This window comes from Heloderma suspectum, chromosome 2 (genome assembly GCF_057233095.1).
Source record: "Heloderma suspectum isolate Gila_16-S chromosome 2, 16-S_ref, whole genome shotgun sequence".
In the NCBI taxonomy this organism is placed as follows: Eukaryota; Metazoa; Chordata; class Lepidosauria; order Squamata; family Helodermatidae; genus Heloderma; species Heloderma suspectum.
Genome location: NC_139459.1, coordinates 75,328,321 through 75,348,114, shown reverse-complemented (window position 1 = coordinate 75,348,114; position 19,794 = coordinate 75,328,321). Strand labels below are relative to the sequence as shown.

The following is a 19,794-nucleotide window of genomic DNA, read 5'->3' as shown; positions in this document are numbered from 1 at the left end:
GAACAAAACAAGAACAAGATCACCTAGTAACATTCTGCAAAAAGCTACATACAAATAAACCCTACTGAAATCTCTGAAATCTTAAATTCATGTCTTTTGTGCTGAAGCCTGCCAGGGCCAGCTCAGCCCTCAGGCAGTCTGGACAGCTGTCCAAGACAATCTAATTCAATGGGCGCTTGCCATGCTAGAAGCAAAGCAGGAGGGTGGCTCTCATGTTGTTTCCAGCACAGCCAGCAATCTGTACGCTCTCTAAATTGCAGAACTCCTGAAATATCTCATGGACACTTGCTTTCTGTGAGGATGCTCCAAGCAGGCCCTTGGCCAGACCAGCCCTGCTCTTGAAACAGACATTTCAACCCACTTTACACAATGCACTCCCCACCACCTTCCCAGAAGAAACTGACAGAGTACAGTGGTGGCTTTGGGCCAAAGCAGATGATATATGAAAGACACAGTTGTATTTTATGTATCTTAAAAAATTAATTTTATTTAAATACATTTAAATAAATGTATTTATTTAAAAATAAATAAATTTTTATTGTTTTGTTTTAAAATAACAGCATGGGGGACGGAAGGAGAAGAGAGATCAGGATTAGGACTGTGGGCCTTGGAACGGGATATTAAGCCTCCCAAGCTCCTGCTATCAATGCCCCTTGCCGCAAGTTGCTATTTGTCCTGGGGAGGAACAGAAGCTGCTGCTGGCACCAATGCTTGCTTTCATCGCTGAAAAGTCACACTTACAGATGTGAAATTTAAGCTAAGTAATCTGTGCATGAAGGATCCTTGCTCCCAAGGAGGGGTGTGTGTGTAATAAGAGTCACTGTGGGGAGGGAAAATGCAGAGGAATGGCAAGTTACATCGCACATTTAAAAATGAACTTGATGTGATTTATAAGAGCATTAAAACCATTTCTACTGCAAGGGGAGGCAACTTGGTGCTCTCCAGATGTTCTGGACTACAATCCCCACAATCCCTGACCATTGGCCCTGTTGGCTGGGGTTTATGAGAACTGTAGTCCAAAACATCTGGAGGGTGGCAGGTTGCCTAACCTGCAATAATGATGACAAAAGGGACAAAGACCAACATCATTTTAGCACTAGGAATCAAGCAAAAAGAGGAAGATATGCCTGATTAAACTTTAGAGCATCAGGATTTTTTTTTACTGACAGTGGCTGTTAGCTCCTGAAAGAGCATGTTGCTAGAAACAATACGGGAAGCTACAAACCATCTGCTGTTCAAAAAAATGTTCCCCATTCTTTGCAAAAAGACTCCTCCCAAAAGAGTGTCAGTCTTCCACTGGACCCTTTTCACTTCTGTATATCCTAAAATACTCAGTAGAGAATGATTATCCCAGTTCTTAGTAAATAAACTCTGTCATAGCACTAGGCTAACAGACTAGTATTTTCAGCCTAAAAAGACATTTTGTATGAGACTCATACAAAACCAGATACACAGACACAGGGCTGGTTCACACGATCAAACAGCCCATCATGGCCTACTTAACCCACGGTGGCTTGCGATGCATGCCGGTGACCATTTTGAATATTCAAGCAGCAGCCACAGCTTGTTGTGTCGCCTGAACCCAGGGACCATGGGTTATGCGAGCGTTAAACAATCCTCACATAACCCTAGAACAGGCCATGGACTCTGTGAGGATTGTTTAACCGTCGCATAACTCACAGTCCCCAGGTTTGGACAACACAATAAGCTGTGGCTTCAATATAGAGAATGGTGCCCATAGGCACCATGACTTGTTATGGCAGTTTCGGCGATCATGCAAACCCGGTCAGTGTGGAGAATGTAGATAAGGCTTGACAAGATCTTTGAACACCTACAGTGTGGAGTGCTCTTTCAGCATTCCAGCCATGCCCTCTTCCTACTCCATTCCATCCCCCCACCCCTGCCATTTTTCAGTTTTTTCCCTCCAACAGCGAGTCAGAATTCTGCAGCTATCGAACATGCTCAGTCTTCATTGGGCAATCCTTGTGATCCCCCCTTCCCCAACCCACTCCTTACATGGTTTTTCCTTAAGGGCTTCTTTTTGTACATTTGTAAAGCTTGGGGCTCCTGCTGATACCTCCCTCCTGTCTATGGAGGATGCTATTTTGTCTATGTAAAAATCCACACTCAAACAACGAGTTCACTATTAGTTTATAAGGTAAGACAAAACTAGGTTTAAAGGATTGGAAAAAAGAATATTTAATTATGCTTTGCTTTTATGCTTCCCAAAGGAAGAGGGAGGTGGTGGGTTATGACCCAAACGACATCTCTTCTGCAGCATCAGGCAGGAAGCAGCCAAGGTCCAATACATCCAATGGCATACTTAGGAAGTGGGATACTGCAAGAGTCAGTGGCTCTGCATAGGCATCAAAACTGGTGCAACTGATCCGAGCACTCATAGCAAACTTCTCCCAGTCAGGACTGGCACAGCTTCAAGGTACTGCAACTGCTCAGACCGGTGACAGCACTTTTAAGTGGCTATTTGCACAGCCATTAGGCCACCCCAGGAATGCATTAGGTGCCCTAGCTGCTTGCACTAGCTGGCTGCTTGCACAGATAGAGATGGGGGTGGGAGAAGAAGAATTTGTGGATTGCAGCCTTAAAACCCAACACATAATAATGTCAAGGAAAAAACTTGTGGGCAAAATCCCACACTTTAGAATACAAAGAACGGCAACAGAATACATGCTGGTTTCATTCACCTAACTTTTGTAAATTTTTGTTCAATGTGTCAACCTTACTCAGATGGACTCTTGCCAGTGGAAGGAAGGAAGGAAGGAAGGAAGGGAAGGAGGGAGGGAGGGAAGGAAGGAAGGGCACCATCTTTTGCAGCAAATCAATACTCTCCTTTAGAAAAAAAAAAAAGACGTGCTGACACAGTAATATTATAACAACTGAAATGAAAAAAGAGCAACTAGAACTTAAGGTATGGTAATAAATCTCATATTGCTCTCCCTCATAACGAACTATCAGTAAGACCGTACTGGTCCCTCCTGATATCATCACTAGACTTCAGCATGACAGAAAATAATATTTAGCATCTATTTTTACATTAGATCTTGGCACATACCTGGAGTTACTTCTAATAGCTCTGTTGCTCCTGGCATTAGCAGCACCTCTAATCAAGCTGTTAGTATGAACGCTCATGCTTTGAATTTCTTCCAATTAATTTCAGGGCAGCTACTAATGCATGGCTTTCAAAAACCTCTATGGCAGACAGAGATTTTAATCTATTTTAACTACTGATGCAACAGCCACTTGAAGCCAATAAATGCCTCCACCACTACCCCCATCACATTTTTTTATATTTATTCACACACACTCACACACACACACACCAAGAGCACACATCCTCCTGGATATATAAATAAGCAGAGCTACATATTCATTAAAATTATATGGTAGGTTCCTTCATGGACTGTATCAGCCTAAGAGATACATACCGAAATACCCCTAGGAAAGCAAAGACCATGTATGAAATTCAATGTTCCTTGCCTTGGAGTATCTCTTTTCACACAAGTTTCTGTCCCTAGACCATGTGTTAAGGCAGCCCATTTACGTGCACTGCCCAGAGAGCTTCAGCTATGGGGCAGTAGAAAAATATAATGGATGGATGGATGTCTTTGATGGGATTCCACCCACTGGCTCTTTAAGCCTCATTCCACATCCTTCCTTTGACTTCTTCCTGATTATGAATTCACATCTATTCAGTCTCTTGTCTTCATAACATTCAGACCTTTACTATGTAGCCTTCTCCTAGCCCTACCTCCTCCCTTCTTCCCTTCCTATCACCTCCTTGCCTGTGTGACATCTCAGTAGTTGAACCAATGGCCCCAAAGCTAAGCCAGCATCTCCCATGCAAATGCCTGGAGAGAATGGGAGGACACTAGCAGGCTTGTCGTCAGCCACGTACACATGGAGGTGCCATTTCTCTGAAGAAGCTTTGTGTGTGGGGAGGGGGGCAACTATATATAAGCAACCTCTGTAAGTTGTGTGATCACAGCAACACTTTTTCACAGTGCTTGAATGACAGAAGGCGAGAGGGGGCCCTGCCCCTCGCCTTTGGAAACAGCCCCTTCCTACTGCTTTAGAAAACTTCTTCTGCCTTCTCAGCAATCCAAGACCCTGCTGTCTCTGTATGTCCCCTGTGCCACCTACTGGGCTAAGGAAGCTGCTTCACAGGACCAAGCATAAAGGTCCAGAAAGTGCTCCCCCTCATGCCTACTTACCTAACTGGGTATTTGAGAGCATTTACCCAAGTAACCCACTCTCCCATGAGGTATCCAAGGACACATAACTCTGGAAGGAGTGTGCTTACACCTTTCCAGGCTCAACTCATTTATCATCTTAATTATACTTTTAACTATAGCAGATTTTCCTTTTTATAGGCCCAGGTTTTTAAACTCAGTACATTCTAATTTCTCCCACCTTACTTATGTATTCATGTCATGTGTACATTTTTAATTATACATGAACGAAAACTGTAAACAATCAATACAGTGACAACCAATTAAAATAAGATGAGGCACAGTGGAGAATAAGGTTTTCTGTAATAACACAGAAACAATCAGTTGGTTCATGCTACACAAACAAGCCCCATGCTCATTGGCTCCCTCCCTCAGATTCTGCTTCTCGCTTCAAATTTAATGGCAAGCAATAGTTTGCTAGGACACATTCACACAGATCTGGTTCACACATAAAGCTAAACTATGGTTTAACACCCAAGTGAAGCCTGGGCCTCACGCATGTGTCCCTCTCCTCTCTTCCTCTCACACAGACAGGAGAAAGATTTCAGTAGAGTTTAGTTACCCTTGCCTTGACAGCTGACTTTGTTGTTCAGTAAAAAAACAGAGATGGTTGTTGAGAACATCCTCTGGCCAGTTTCTAAACAAGCAAACTTCAAGCCATGGTTTGTTTAGCTGATTTGTTTAACCAGAAATTGTTTTAAGCCACAATCTCTGGTTCGTACATAACAAGCCAGTTTTCATGGAAAGTGGAACTAAACTGGGATGAAATTCTCCTCCTAGCTGTCCAGCAGAAAGGCACTTCAGCCTGACAATTCACTTGGGCTTCTCCATGTAGTGCTGCTAACCAGGGCTTGGCACTATGTTTGAACTGGCCCCAAATGCCAAATCATAGTTTTGGCATTACATTTTAACCAACCCAAAGTTACTCAGCTATGTCCTGCATGTTACGTGGGGCTGCCTATGAGGTTGTCCCGGAGGCTGCGGCTAGTGCAAAATGCCACAGGTAGGCTGCTGAGTGAGATAGCTTACCAGGAACATATTGCATCAATTCTGAAGGAGGTGCATTGGCCATCAGTAAGCTACAGGACCAAGTTCATGGTGCTTATGCTGACATATAAAGCCCTGAACAGCTTAGGACCCAGTTACCTGATGGAACACTTTCTCCCTTATGTACCTGCCTTAAGATCAAGTGAGGATGCTCTCTTGATGGTACTTTATTTGCTTGGAGTTCAATACGTGGCAACCAGAGAGAGGGTGTTCTCCATGCAGGCACTCTGACTGTGGAACTCCCTCCCCCCCACCCCCTCCCCCACTCATTTACAGGTGGTGCCACATCTTACAAGCTTTCAGCACCAGCTATTTGTTTATTCATGCTTTTGATTAAGTTTTCCTCTTTTCTTTTTCTGCATTATGTAAACTGTTATTTTTCCGTCACTGTTCTCCCCTGTTTGATTATGTTTTTTTGTTAATGTATTATTTTATGGTGTTTTATTACTTGTACCCCACTTAAGTATTATTTTATAATGAAAAGCAGGTAAGAAATTTCTTAAATAAAGAAATACCTGGAGGGAGAAATCCTACTGGGACAGGTGGCCACCTCCAAACTCGGAGGTGACTGCCTATCTGTAGCGCCCCTGCAGTGGGCCTTGATCTCTTAGGTTAGAGGTACCAAGATAGGGATAAATCAGATTCAAGGAGACTTTATTGGGTAACTTACAGCACACAGGCAATGGTTGGATCAGATAACTTCTCTGAACCACAAGCCATTGGGTCAAATGGGTTTTATACAATACATGTTAGCAGTGTAACAGCAGCAAGCACCCCCTAGGGTCCATTCCCAGCATAAACCGAGCACTTGGTTCTCAGCACAGCCACCTGTAAACAAACTTCGCTTCCCAGGCAGAGTGCTTGATAACACTCTCACTCATTAGTATGGAATGTGCTAGGCTGAGCTACCGGCCCTTTGAATCATCTTCACATGCTCAGAGGCTTACTCGCAAGGGAATTGCAACAATAATGAACTTAAGCAAGCATTATGGATCTCTAGGCCCCTCTGACACTACAAATGACTTGGCTACGCTCCTGAGGCCAATACATTCCACCCCAAGATGATGGAAGGCTGACAGCAGTCTTTCCCAGAGGGCCGGATCTTCTTTGCCTTGCCATTTGATCACCAGGGGGTTGACATCTACTTAAATGTATACTTTAAAATTGCAACAGCCATATGAGCAAGCACACAAAGCTATAAAGCAAAACTTGTCAGAATTATTGCAACCACTCACTTCCACCATCCCCCGATTCTTTGAAACCAGTCTGAAATCGGGTTGAAGAGGGACTCCCCCCCCCCCAGATGATGTATCTTCTCACTTTGCACATACAGAGCCCTTACATTGAGATTTATCACACTTTGTTTGTAAGTACCAGAGGTGGGCTATTACCTCTCCCCCCTGTTTGGGAAGATAAATCCTTCTCTCTCTTTTTCTTTCTGACTTGCTTGTGTTTCAAACTTTCTACATAAAACTCTCCGTGCCATGCACGAGCCTTAACCCTGCACTTGTCTTCTCTGCAAGTTCATTTTGCCTTTAACAGAAACTCACTTACTTACTTAAACTTTTCTGCCTTACACTAGTCTCTTTCCATTCTTGTCAACATCCTCTCACCTTCTTTGTCTTATATCTGCACTTTCCCCTTCTCTGTCTTTTTCTACTTGTTTCTGTCCCTCTCTACTTGTCTTTGCCCCTGTAAACCATTGGGAACCACATTCAGTGTCATTTGGAGTTGCAACTGACAGTAAAGACGTTTGCAAATATTACACTGTATTTAACAAATCATAAAATACACACAACAAACTTTCATTGAAATTTAACACCATGACTGGAAAACATTTCTTGCATGGTGAGGCATGATGGAGCAGATCCAGCAATCATACTGCTCCTCCAGACTGCATGGTCAGGGCCTATCAAGATCAAGAGAAGGGCATACTCATACATGCAAAGAGTTCTAGGCCACTGCTTTTGCATTGGCAACTCCATGCTGCATGAGTTCTGGCAAAGGGAAGTCCAAAAGTTGTAGATCAAACTCAGCCTGCCGTACACTGAGCTGACTACAAGCACACAGACACACAATCCATAGCGTTGAGAGCTCAAGGCTATGAAAAGCCTCACAGTACTTTCCATGGCAAGTCTTTAACAACCCCAGTCCATGTGCAGAGTGCCTCCAAAAGCCCAGACAAGGATGGATCCAAACAGAGAAGGCTTTGGGCAATGAAGACAGCATGTTTCCAGCAAAGGCTCTCTGCATCAGCTCAAAAGGGGAAGGTGTGACCCTACACCCCTTCCAGATCCCTCGACTGACAAGGGCCTTTAGCCTTTCAGCACACCTTCTGTCTAAACAGAGCGGCACGGCCCAACTCTCCGGCCATGGCGCTTCAACCTGGGCAACCTTTCTCTTAATCTCACTCTGCCTCTGTCAGTTTTTCACAGACATCTTCCAGCCTCCTTCTCCCTCTCTAGGCTAAATTAGCGGCGGCTAGGGAGTTGGGTGACTCCCCCTGGCTCCGCTCTGACATTCTTAAAACTGAAGAGGCCTAAACTCTTCCAGGCTACTTTCGCTCTTATGCAGGTGATTTGCAGGACTTAAAGGTAAAGCTTTACAGTTTGTATTTGTAAATCCCAAGTTCGAAACTGCTGCAGAAATCTGAGTCAGAGAGACCACGGAGTGAAGGAAAAAGAGTTTCTTTATTTAACGCACGGGCTTAAGGCTGGAATCATTTCCAAAGAGCCAGAAGCCCCGAAATACATCAGCAAATTGTTTTTATAGACATTGTGACACATATGAAACGGCTCTTCCTCCCCCTCCCGTGTGGGGTTGCAGTCCTCAACATTTCCTCTCTTAGCACCATTGTTTATATCCCAGGAACTGGGTTATAGGCCATGATAAACAAAGATCATAATATGCAAGAACATGATATCCACCATTCTGACCTTAGCCTTGCTAACTAGATAAGACATTCTTGCGTCTTGTCAGCTTACAAACATATATTTTAGAGAGCAAGAGCTCAGCAAGAACATGAAGCATGAGGCTGCATGAGGCTACTTAGTCTGACCCCCGATATGGCTGCTACAAAACAAGACTCGATGAGATTCAAGGCAGCCAAATTCTTGCTTTGCAGGGGCGACAAATAACTCAGGTCAGCTTTTTTCTGCTGGGGTCTTAGTTACAATTGTGACCTCACTTACAGCATCAGCCAGTCAGCCATACAGATCGCACTGCTTTTTGAAGACAGCCACTGCCATATCTTCTTTTCTTCTCAATCAGGTTGGGTCTCCCAGCTTACACAGTTTATTGCAGCTTCCACGAGCATGGTAGTAGCATTTTCTCGATCTCTTCAGCACACACGCTCAGGCAGTCCAACACTGGACACCTAAATCAGTGAGATTTCTTCATTGCAGGGAATCCCATGGCACAACCTTAATGGTTACACTCTTCAGAAATCATATAGGTGATGGTCAGTAGCTATTGACTCTATGAAATTCTAGAACAGTTCAAAGTTAAACACTGTTACCTTGACAGAGATCTTCAATGTGGTCTCTCTGCCTCATTCTGCCTTGGGACTTTCGTCTGGTGCACTTTCCACTCTAAGAGGGGTCTCGCCCATGCCCTGGGTGCTGATTCTTCACCTTTACTCGGTTCCGCACCTTCATCTTCTGGGTCTTCATTTTCAGTTTCCACTTCTTAGGGGTTTCATCCCAATCAGGCGAGGTGATGTTGTTGCACCCCTCGGAACACCATGGGCAATTCTTCTGAGCTCGGCGTATCAGCCTAATGACTAATTCTTGGGCTTCACGCTCCCACACCTCGTTGGAGGCCAGGCTGTCCTGCAACATTTCTCTAATTAAAAGCATCAGATCTTGCTCTTCTCCCAGCTCATCCTTGGGCTGTTCTGCTGTTTTCTCTCTCCATTCTGACTCCTTCTGCCTAACAGCTCCTAAAGCTGTCAGCAATAACCATGCTAGAGGTCCTGCACGCCGCTTCTCTTTAGCTGACCACTTTTCAAGCTAAAGTGCAGAGATTCTAACGCATTTTCCAGACTCACTGGTGTGCAGTCCTCTTTGACCTCTTGCCCTGCAATCGAGCCACACAGGACCACCAACTGCTTTGCGGCTGGACCCCACAGCTCCAACTGTGGACAGTCCTGGAGTCGGTTTAACATGCCGACAACCACACTCTCCTTCCCTTTGAATCTGAACATAACAGTATTTTTGGCACCCTGCTCACTGCGCCAAATGTATCGCCCCTGTAGTGGGCATTGAACTCTTAGGTTAGAGGTGCCAAGATAGGGATAAATCAAATTCAAAGGTTTACTTACAAGGAGACTTTATTGGGTAACTTACAGCACACAGGTGCACCCAATGGTTGGATCAGACAGCTTCTCTGAACCATGAGACATTGAGTCAAATGGGTTTTATACAATACATGTTAGCAGTGTAACAGCAGCAAGCACCCCCTAGTGTTCATTCCAGCAAAAACTAACAGCACTTGGTTCTCAGCACAGCCACCTGTAAACAAACTTCGCTTCCCAGGCAGAGTGCTTGATAACACTCTCACTCATTAGTCTGGAACGTGCTAGGCCATGCTATCGGCCCTTTGAATCATCTTCACATGCTCAGAGGCTTAATAGCAAGGGAACTGCAAAAATAATGAACTTCAGCAAGCATTATGGAACTCCAGGCCCCTCTAACACTACAAATGACTTGGCTACACTCCTGGGGCCAAAACACTATCCAATGCAGGGCAGGAGAAGCACAGAGGGGATCACCCCCTCTGCGCTTCAGCCACCCTGCATTTGTGGCTAGACAGCCGATTTCGGCTGTCCAGCCATGGGAAGGCCGAGCAGGGGAAGTGGCTGCCAGATGGCACACTGGATGTGTCGTACCAGCATTTCCGCCTTCCCCGCCCTGGTATGCCCCATTTTTGCCACTCTGCGCTCCTCTTCCGAGTGCGGAGCGTGGGGCCGTTCTGCACTGCCTACGAGGCAGCGTGGGGGCGGGGGAGGTTGGTTCCCGGAAACCGACATATTCTATGGCCATCTAGCTGCTGACTAGGGGCCACAGGACTGCACCCTAAGTAAACGAAATACACACTGTCCTGGTACCATTCAACTTAACTGATAGCCAAAACTACCCATAAAAATCTGCCTGATCCTACAATTACAAAAATTATGTAATTGCCTCATTTGAACAGTTTAATGCTGTACTTGCTTGCATAAGCCTAATATCTTATTCAAAGGACATGCCTGCCACAGAAAGTAAAGGATTCTCTGCAATATCAGAGCTATAGCCTATGGGGGAGGGGTAGCATAATGTTTTAAACTCTCAAAATCAATTTATATACATGTACGTAGACATACACATAAGATTTTTTACATTGCTTGGCAATTAATAAAATAACAGTTTTTCACTGTTAAAATATCCCTTTCAATTTTGATGCATATTTAGTTCTTGGCAAAAGTGATGCTTATTTGCTATCGACTGTAAACCTGTCCATCATTTCCTTCCTAGTGAAAAAGTATTGTGTGGCATTGATTTAATGTATTGTATGAGCCTCACTAACAGATTACCTTATGTGGTGACAAAATCCTCTGTCTGAACTTTTCCACCGTCTCTGGACCTGCAGCAGCCCATGTTGTGGCAAACACTTCTACTTTGTCATGATCCATGTTGGAATGCTCCAGCTGCTGTTTCAGAATGGTTGGCTTCAAATTGTGATATACAGCCTGTAAAAACGAAACGCATACTAAGTACCTTTCCCTACATGGTATTTTAGACAATTTATGAAACCACCCCAGAGAAGCTGAACATATGTTACCCATGGGATAGATCTGAAGTTACTGTGGGTATATCCGATACATACAACAACTGGTTAGCGCAACATTGACAACAGCAGTGGAAGCAATCATTAGCTTGGAGGAGAATTAAACGTTCCAGCAACAAAATACTGTGACCAGAATACAGTATCCCTGCAACAGAAAGGAGCCCATGAAATGGATAAGTGCATATTTGTTACACTACAAGCTGACTGCCTGGAAAGGCCTTTGTACTACTAACACTTGATGTGAGTGCAAGGATGCAATCCCACATGTCAGTGTGACTTATTTTTGAGTAGACATGTTTAGATTCAGGATGTGGGACTAATTGTAAAAACATATTTACATGGCTAAAAGGAAACAGAATACAGCTCTATTATTTCTCTCTCTGTTAGCACTGGTACTTCAATACCATGTGCTACAATCAATCATAGTGCTACTAATGAACACAAAACTGCATCTACCATTGCTGGAAACAGGAAGCCTACAGGCATAGGGTTCTGAAATTCAGCCCTACAGCACTATGCACATTTACTTGGAAGTAAGTCCCACTGCGATCAACGTGGCTTACTCTAATAAGTGTCTTTACAACTGCAATAATAGACCTGTTCGCATGACCAAGCCAGGTCATCATGGGTTATTTAACCCAAGATGAGTTGCAGTGTGTGCCAGGTGCACAGAGACATCTTTTTCAATATGCAACACACGATTGGGGCGAGTCTGGCCATCGTGGGTTATTCAAGGTTTAAACAACCCCTGCATAACCTTGATCAGTAGTCAGGTTATGTGAGGTTGTTTATTCCTTGAATAACTCCTGACTGCTGGGTTTGCATGACTCAGTAGAACCCCTGATCACATTGATCAGGGGTTGTATATCCAAAATGGTAGTCACACACACTTAGGGATGTACGAAAGTCACTTACCTTTTCGAAAGGTGACATTCGTGGTGGGGGGGAGGCGCTCCATCCCTCCCCCCGAAATTCTCTCCGGCCAGCTCCACTCCGCAGAGATTCCGTGGAACCGCCGGCCGGGACCGCCCGCAGCTGGACAGCCGGTCGCTGGGCAGCCTGCAGGGACGCAAATGGCGGCTGCCGTAGCTGCTGCCATTTGCGTCCCTGTATTTTGCCATGATAGGCTATGTAAATATTTACGTAACCTATCACAGCAAAAAATACACAAAAAACAGCGGACGTAAATGGCAGCGGCTATGGCAGCCACCATTTGCGTTCACTTTTTTTTTTTTTTGCCTTAATAGCCTACGTAAATATTCATGTAGGCTAAAACGGGGGGGAGGGAACGCAAATGGCGGCTGCCGTAGCTGCCACCATTTGCGTTCCCTTAGTTAAGCCGTGATAGGCTACGTAAATGCTTATGTAGCCTATCACAGCTTCCGCAGGGGCGCAAATGGCGTCCCTGCATTAGCCGTGATAGGCTACGTAAGTATTTACGTAGCCTATCACAGCTACATGGAGGAAGCGAATGGCGGCCGCAAATGCGGCCGCCATCCGCAAGTCAGCGCGGACGGCAGCAGGTAGGTGCCCCGTTCCGGGCCCATTTCGCGGGGAGGGGGCGCAGGGAGGCTTCATTCCGCCATGGATTTCGGGGGGCTGAATGCACTGGCATTCGGCCTCACCGAGATCCATGGCGAAATTCTCTGACATCCCTACGCACACTTGGCATATGCCATAGCTCATCATGGGTTATATATCACCTCCCATGAGCCAGCCATGTTGTACAAACTGACCCAGTGTTACTTTAACACACCTCCCAACAGAAGTTTGCTCTACAACTAGAATCCTTTTGGTTGTTAACTACTAACATAAGTTAAGTATTGCTAACTTCAAATAATGGAAGCTAGAAGTGAAGTTCCAAAAAACATGTGGCTAATGCAGTACCTTAAAAAATGAATATAAGTTTCCCTGATTGCATACATCATGGTTAAATATATACCAATTTAATGAAGTTATGCTACTATAAAAGAAGATACCTGTTCCAAAATGAATGTTATGGTTTCAAGGACCAGATGGAGATCTTGCTTTTCCATTGAGAAAGCAGCCTGAAGCTTTTCTTCCTCCTCTTCTGTGAAAGTACTCTCAGCCTGATTTTAAAAAAACAAAACAAAAATGCAGACATTTATTATATTGAATGCTCCCCCAATGCTCCACACAAATGGTGCCTCGGTCAACTAACATTAGTACAAACAAACATACAACAAACAATCAGATTCTATAAAAAACTGCCGCAGATAAAAACAAATCAGGAAAACAGATGGTTGCCATGGCGAAAAGCTGTCATTGTAGGAAACATAAATACCAACAGAGACTGATCGTATCTTCAATGGACCCAGGCCCAACCACATTATGTGTAAATAACTTCACTAGATGGGAGTTTTACTATCAAGTGTTATGACAAAAAGTGCTCATATCAAATGCTCATAAAATAAATGCAAACAGTAACTGGAAAGAAGATAATGCTGAACTAGCAGTGAAATCCTATGCATGCCTAATCGGAAGCAAGTCCCACTAATTTCAACAAAATTTACGTTCCGGTAAATGTGCACAGGACTGCAATCTAAGAGATGCAGAGAAGAAATTTCCTTTGAACTGGTTACATTCTTCTGAGATGAAGATAGCCTACCATCCCCCCTATATCTTTTATATAACACATTTCTATACCGTCTTGGAAAAAATACAAAAAATAAAGCATCAAAACAAGTTAAAACAAAGTATAAAATCAAGCATGAGACAGATAACACAGCATTCCTCAGGATGGCGGTGGGGGCCCCCTTCAGAACAGCCCGCAAGACCAAAGGTCAGCTGGAAAAAATATGCCATATAACCACGCCAAAAGCCAGAAAGGAGCTATGCACTTCGGGAAGGAACATCACTCCAAGCCTTGGGACAACTGAGGCCATGCTATACATCTATGACGTTTCCCTTAACAGTTGGAGCTAGGGCAGCCAACTAGCCAGGAAATACACAGGCTGACCAGCTCTTGTGTACTGATGTTGGTTTTCCAGAAAATTTTGAACAGGAAAATTTTCCCATGCAAATTAGGCTAATTTGCATAAGTCCTAAAGTTAAAAAAAGTACCCCAGATAAGTTTTTTTTGTCCCACTACACCACAGTGTTTGACCTGAAACATTTAAGAGGGAAAATTAAAGAACACTTAATGGGATTTAAATGTTATGTTACATAGAAATCTTTATGGGAATACTTGTAAAAAATTTAAAGACAATAGCATGTACTTCCCTTCCATTTTTTAAATGTAAGAAAAAACGAAAGGAACTGAAAACTGCTGACACACTAATTCAACCTTCCCCAACCTGGTGCCTTCCAGATGTGCTAGACCACAACTCCTGGCATACCCTATTCTGTATAACTGGCTGGGGATGCTGGGAGTTGCAGTCCAACACATCTGGAGGGCACCAGGTTGAGGAAGGCTGTACTACTAAAGTTTAGCAACCCGGAGAACAGTGCATGATGGGCTGACAACCACTCATCTATTTCAAGAGTTCAAGAAAAGGGCAGCTTCTGACACAACTGAAGAAGTTGCCCTGAGAGGATGGGAGCCAGGGAAACCAAGTCTTTTTCCCAATTAAAAAAAAATATTTAAAGTCCCAGTCAAAGTTTGTTTGATTTCTTTTTTAAGGACCAGTACAAAATTTAATTTAAGGGGTGTGTATATATATAAAAATATATTATATATGCTAATGATTTAGCAGAACACACAATGGCCACAGAAGTAGGCATGTTTAAAGCTACTGTTATCAGTGTTGGAGTATCAAAAAAAGGACCACCACAAAAGGACCACCACAGAATGATGGCATGATTCCTATGAAGCGGAAGTTCTTTAAAGGTGCATACAAGAGCTCCCTCCACTCTTGATTCAGCATACAAAACTTGAAGGACTAATATAATAATGCCCCCCGCTCCACTGCAAAAAGGTGGTACCATCTTACAAAATATTTTGTGCCTCCTCCACCCAAGTGCACTATGAATGATGCCACCCACACTGACCCTGTAACTCTCCTGGCCTGCCATGTGGATCAGCTGTTTATTTGCTATATTCAACCCTTCAAAAATATTTTTTTCAGGGTGGCAGTACAAGATAAAATTACACCGTATCACTTTATCAGAGCTCAGAAAAATTCCTAAGCAAAAATCCCCCCAAATAGGAGACAATCACCATATTCTCTTGAGCACCTGTCTTCAACTGGTCCCACTACTACAACCTTCCCCAAACTGGCACCCTCCAGATGTGTTAGACTACAATTCCCATCATTCTCCACCAGTATGGCAATTCTGACTGGGAATGATGGGAACTGCACTCCAACACAGCTAGAGGGCACCAGCTTGGGGAAAGCTGCACCGCTGGGTTGCAGCAACAGCTGCATAACCATCAGACAAAAAATAGTAATTAAACAATCGCTCCACAGGTCTGAAAAGGCTGAAGACTACTGTTCTAGAGCTAGGCCACTGTGAAATAAAAAACTTCCAAAACATGGGCTACGTAGTGACCAATAATTAACCTATTTTAAATAGAAAATGCAGCTTCAATTATGTTTTGAACAAATAGTGTTTTCATTTATCTGCTCTTTTCTCTTTGAATAGGAAGGCAAGCCAAGAGGAAGAGTGCCAAGCCTATGCTCAAGCATGGCTCACGCTTATTATAACCTTAAGAGATTTCAAGATTGTACACAAGGATCGTGTGCCATTTTTTCCTTCTCGATACCTTTAGGTGAAGCTTCTGAAGGATGCGGGAGAGCAGCCGAGAGAACCTGCCTGTGTCTATAGCACTGATGAGGGACACTGCCTTTCGGACGCTGGAAAATGGGGAGAGAGATGGAAAGAAAAGAATCAGTTAACAACAGAGGACTGAGGGGGAACAATGAGCATGTCTCCCTCTCTCGGCTTCTCAAAAGAGAGATGACAAGGAAAGGTTTAACATCAAATGGAGCATGTGAACAGCCTGCACTGAATATGGTTGCCTACTTTCCTAGGCAGAGTTGCTGTGTCACATACAGCAGCTGATGCTTTCCCCACCACTCCCTGCCCATGGTAGGAAAAGGTTCAGCTACTGAATCTTTCTACAGTACAATGTTATACACGTCTACTCAGAAATATGCCTCAGGGCTTACTCCCAAGTACATGTGCACAGGATCGCAGTCCTAGCCTGTAACGCAGCTGTTCAAAACAAAGGCGGGCTGGCGGCAAGCTTCGCCTGGAAGCCCTGCGCCCTAATCCAGCCTGGTGCCCCCCAGACGTGCTCGCCCACAACTCCCGGCATGCCCCAGCCACATCTGGAAGGCCCCAGCTTGGGGAGGGCTGCCCTGATCACAAGTACGACATAGCGTCGGCGGGCCGGCAGTCAGGTGGGAGGCACTCTATACATGCTCAGACACGCGCTTCTTTTTGCTACTTGGTATAAGCCTTAGAATGGAGAAAAAGGAGGGGCCGGTTCAAATTAAGCCCCGCGTACCAACGACATTATTTTTATATCGCAGTGCCTGCTCCAAAGACAGCTAGGGTAACATTAACCGGCAGCGCGCCCCAACCCCAGTCCGCAAGCGAGGAGGCGCCGCGGGCGGAACAGGGCCCCTACCTGCCGGTATCGGGAATAACGACGGGCGCCGCCATCTTGACCTCCGTCAATCACATTCTCCCCGCCCCCTGTAAGGCCAATGAGCAGGCGAAGAAAGCTTTGGTCCGGAAGAGCCAATCCCAGCTCAAGTAACCAGCCGGGCTCCGCCTTTCGCCTTCTAGGCTTGTCCGTGGCTTGTCATGGGGCGCTTCGCAAACCAGGACAGACGTGCTGGACCTGCGCTACCCGCCAGGGGGCGTGCGAGAGCACTTATGTGGCCGGGTGCTGCTGCCGAAGCTGTTGCGATTCATTTGCCTGTCGATCGTTAGGGGAGGCGCGCAGGCGGGCTGCGTATCCCAGAGCAGTTAACGCGGCTCAGTTATTGCTGCATGCTGCCGGTTGGAATGTGTCATGCTCGCAGCCGTATGCATTTGAGATTTTAATGCAGACTTGTGATCGTTGGACCAGAACCGGCGGTGGTGGTTACTGCGGGTTAGGACTTCCATCTTATTCACGCTTACTTCAGAGTAAGCCCCATTGAAAGCAGCGGGACTTGCTTCTGAGTAAACATGCCAAAGCTTGCATCATAAATAACCCAAAGTAAAAGGATGTAAAAGGATATTTATGTGACAATGGTACTCTTAACTCTGAATTCTTTAATCCAGAATTATTACTACCATACAGAGCTGGCTCAAGATCTTTTGCTGCCTGAGGCCAAGGAACAAAGGGCGCCTCTCCCCCCATCTTCCCATCAAGGTGCACAGTGCCCAAGACCAGCCAAGTTATTTTGGCAGAAAATACTTTTCAGGGCACCCCAAATCAACTGCCTGAGGCTCTGCGGAATGGTAGAGCTGGCCCTGCTACGGGAAGCGCTAGGTGAGGTTAACTCTCAGCCTTGCAATCCAATATGCATGTCTGCTCAGAAATAAATCACATCAAATTCAGTGGAGCTTACCCCCATGCAGGTGTGCAAAGGGTATAATCCTAAAAACTCTTGACCTGAGTGGGGTTTACTTCTGAGTAGACATTCATAGGAATATGATGTAAATGTGTTTTTGTTCTCACTGAGAACCTAAACTGCTTTTAATATGTAGCTTAGGGCTAGGCAACTTGGTGCCCTCCAGATGTTTTGGACTACAGCTTCTATAAGCTCTGAATGCTAGCCATGCTGGCTGGGGCTTATGGGAGTTGGAGCCCAAACCTTCTGGGGGAGCACCAGATTGCGTATATCTACCATAGTTAGTGGCATTAGTGTCAATTCATAGAATCATAGAATAGTAGAATCATAGAATAGTAAGGTTGGAAGGGGCCCATAAGACGACTGAGTCCAACCCCCTGCTCAGTGCAAGAATCCAGGTCAAAGCACTCCTGACAGATGGCTGTCCAGCTTCGTCTTGAATGCCTCCAGTGTGGGAAAGCCCGCTACCTCCCTAGGCAATTGGTTCCATTGTTGTATTGCTCTAACGGTCAGGAAGTTTTTCCTGATATTCAGCCGGAATTTGGCTTCCTGTAACCTGAGCCCATGATTCCATGTCCTGCACTCTGGGATGATCGAGAAGAGATCCTGGCCTTCCTCTCTGTGACAACCTTTCAAGGACTTGAAGAGCTATCATATCTCCCCTCAGTCTTCTCTTCTCAAGGCTAAGCATGCCCAGTTTTTCAGTCTCTCCTCAAAGGGCCTTGTTTCCAGTCCCCTGATCATCTTCTCTGCCCTCCTCTGAACCCTCTCCAGCTTGTCTGCATCCTTCTTAAAGTGCGGTGCCCAGAACTGGACACAGTACTCCAGATGAGGCCTAACCAGTGCTGAGTAGAGGGGAAATAGTACTTCCGGGATTTGGAAGCTATGCTTCTATTCATGCAGCCTCATTTGCCTTCTTTGCAGCCACATCACATTGTTGGCTCATATTCAGCTTGTGATCGACAACAATTCCAAGATCCTTCTCGCTCGTAGTATTGTTGAGCCAAGTATCGCCCGTCTTGTAACTGTGCATTTGGTTTCTTTTTCCGAGGTGCAGAACATGGCATTTATCCCTGTTAAATTTCATTCTGTTGTTTTCTGCCCAGCGCTCCAGCCTATCAAGATCACTTTGAATTTTGTTTCTGTCTTCCAAGGTATTAGCTATCCTGCCCAATTCCCGTCTAATTCATTATTACTGAGTCAAAAACAGTGGTCTTGTATATCCATCCCAAAAGAGGGATGAGTTAAAATGAGAAGGCAGCAGAGTGCAGTTAAAAAACAAAAAACCTGAATGCTCCTAGCACTCCAAATCAAAAGACATTATGCAGCTATTCCATCTTCCATATAATCTATTTATTATATGTTTCCATATAGATTATATGCTTCCATATAATCTATTGCAAGGGACAAATGCGAAGCACCTTGGATAACTCCCTTAGTGTTCTGACTGGAAACTCGGAGCAGATTCACCGTGCCACTGACATCGGAGCCACCAGCCTCCACTGGCTAGGGGAAAGCCCTTTCTGCCAAGTCATGGGGTGCTGGATTGTTCCCTGCAACGCACGTGTCTGATCCCTCAGGGGAGCTGCCTCTCAGTTTGTGAGAGAGAGGAACATTCAGATCAGTATAGATACAGGGAGTCTGGAATATGCGTAAGGGGAGGACCGCTTCCATGTAATCTATTGCAAGTGGCAAGTGACTGAGTCGGCCAGCCCAGCCTGCAACAGAAGTCAGAGGTGGTGGTCTTCAGCTTGGAGACTGACTAACACTAACTTGTTTGAAGGTCTATCCTGAGTCTGAAAGGAACTAGTTAGGATCTCTGTATTAGGAACAACTGAAGATCACACTCCATGTGTCTGATGAAGTGGGCTCTACTTCATCAAAATTTATGCCATAATAAATTGTGTAGCCCTTAAAATGCCACAGTGTTGTTTTTGCTACAACAGACACAGCTACCCCTCTGGGGATAGTATTAGGAATGGTTATCATTTTGCAGCAGAAAGGGTTAAAAAGGGGGGAGGGTTAATTGTTCATAGTACTTAGGTCACTGTATTGAACCCAGCAACTTTCTAAAATGTATTTAAAGGGTGTCTCTACATTAATGGAAAATCCTGCAGCCCTGCGAGAGCATTTTGCTTCCA

The 19,794-nt window shown here is 44.9% G+C and overlaps 1 protein-coding gene across 7 annotated transcripts in view; it reads right to left on the bottom strand.

The window, feature by feature from the left end:
- COMMD10 (COMM domain containing 10) overlaps positions 1–16,779 on the bottom strand; it is a 103,217-nt gene extending 86,438 nt beyond the window's left edge. For all 7 annotated transcript variants that reach the window (XR_014787695.1, XR_014787694.1, XM_084833918.1 and 4 more), the window contains exons 1-4: positions 16,717–16,779; positions 15,847–15,937; positions 13,100–13,210; positions 10,867–11,022 (exon numbers count right to left, since the gene is read on the bottom strand). Coding sequence is in view for 5 of the 7 variants with exons in the window: in XM_084833918.1 (XP_084690044.1) it covers positions 10,867–11,022; positions 13,100–13,210; positions 15,847–15,937; positions 16,717–16,751 (393 nt within the window). In the remaining 2 variants the exon portion in view is untranslated. The remainder of the gene's footprint in view (positions 1–10,866; positions 11,023–13,099; positions 13,211–15,846; positions 15,938–16,716) is intronic.
- Positions 16,780–19,794: the final 3,015 nt, after the last annotated feature.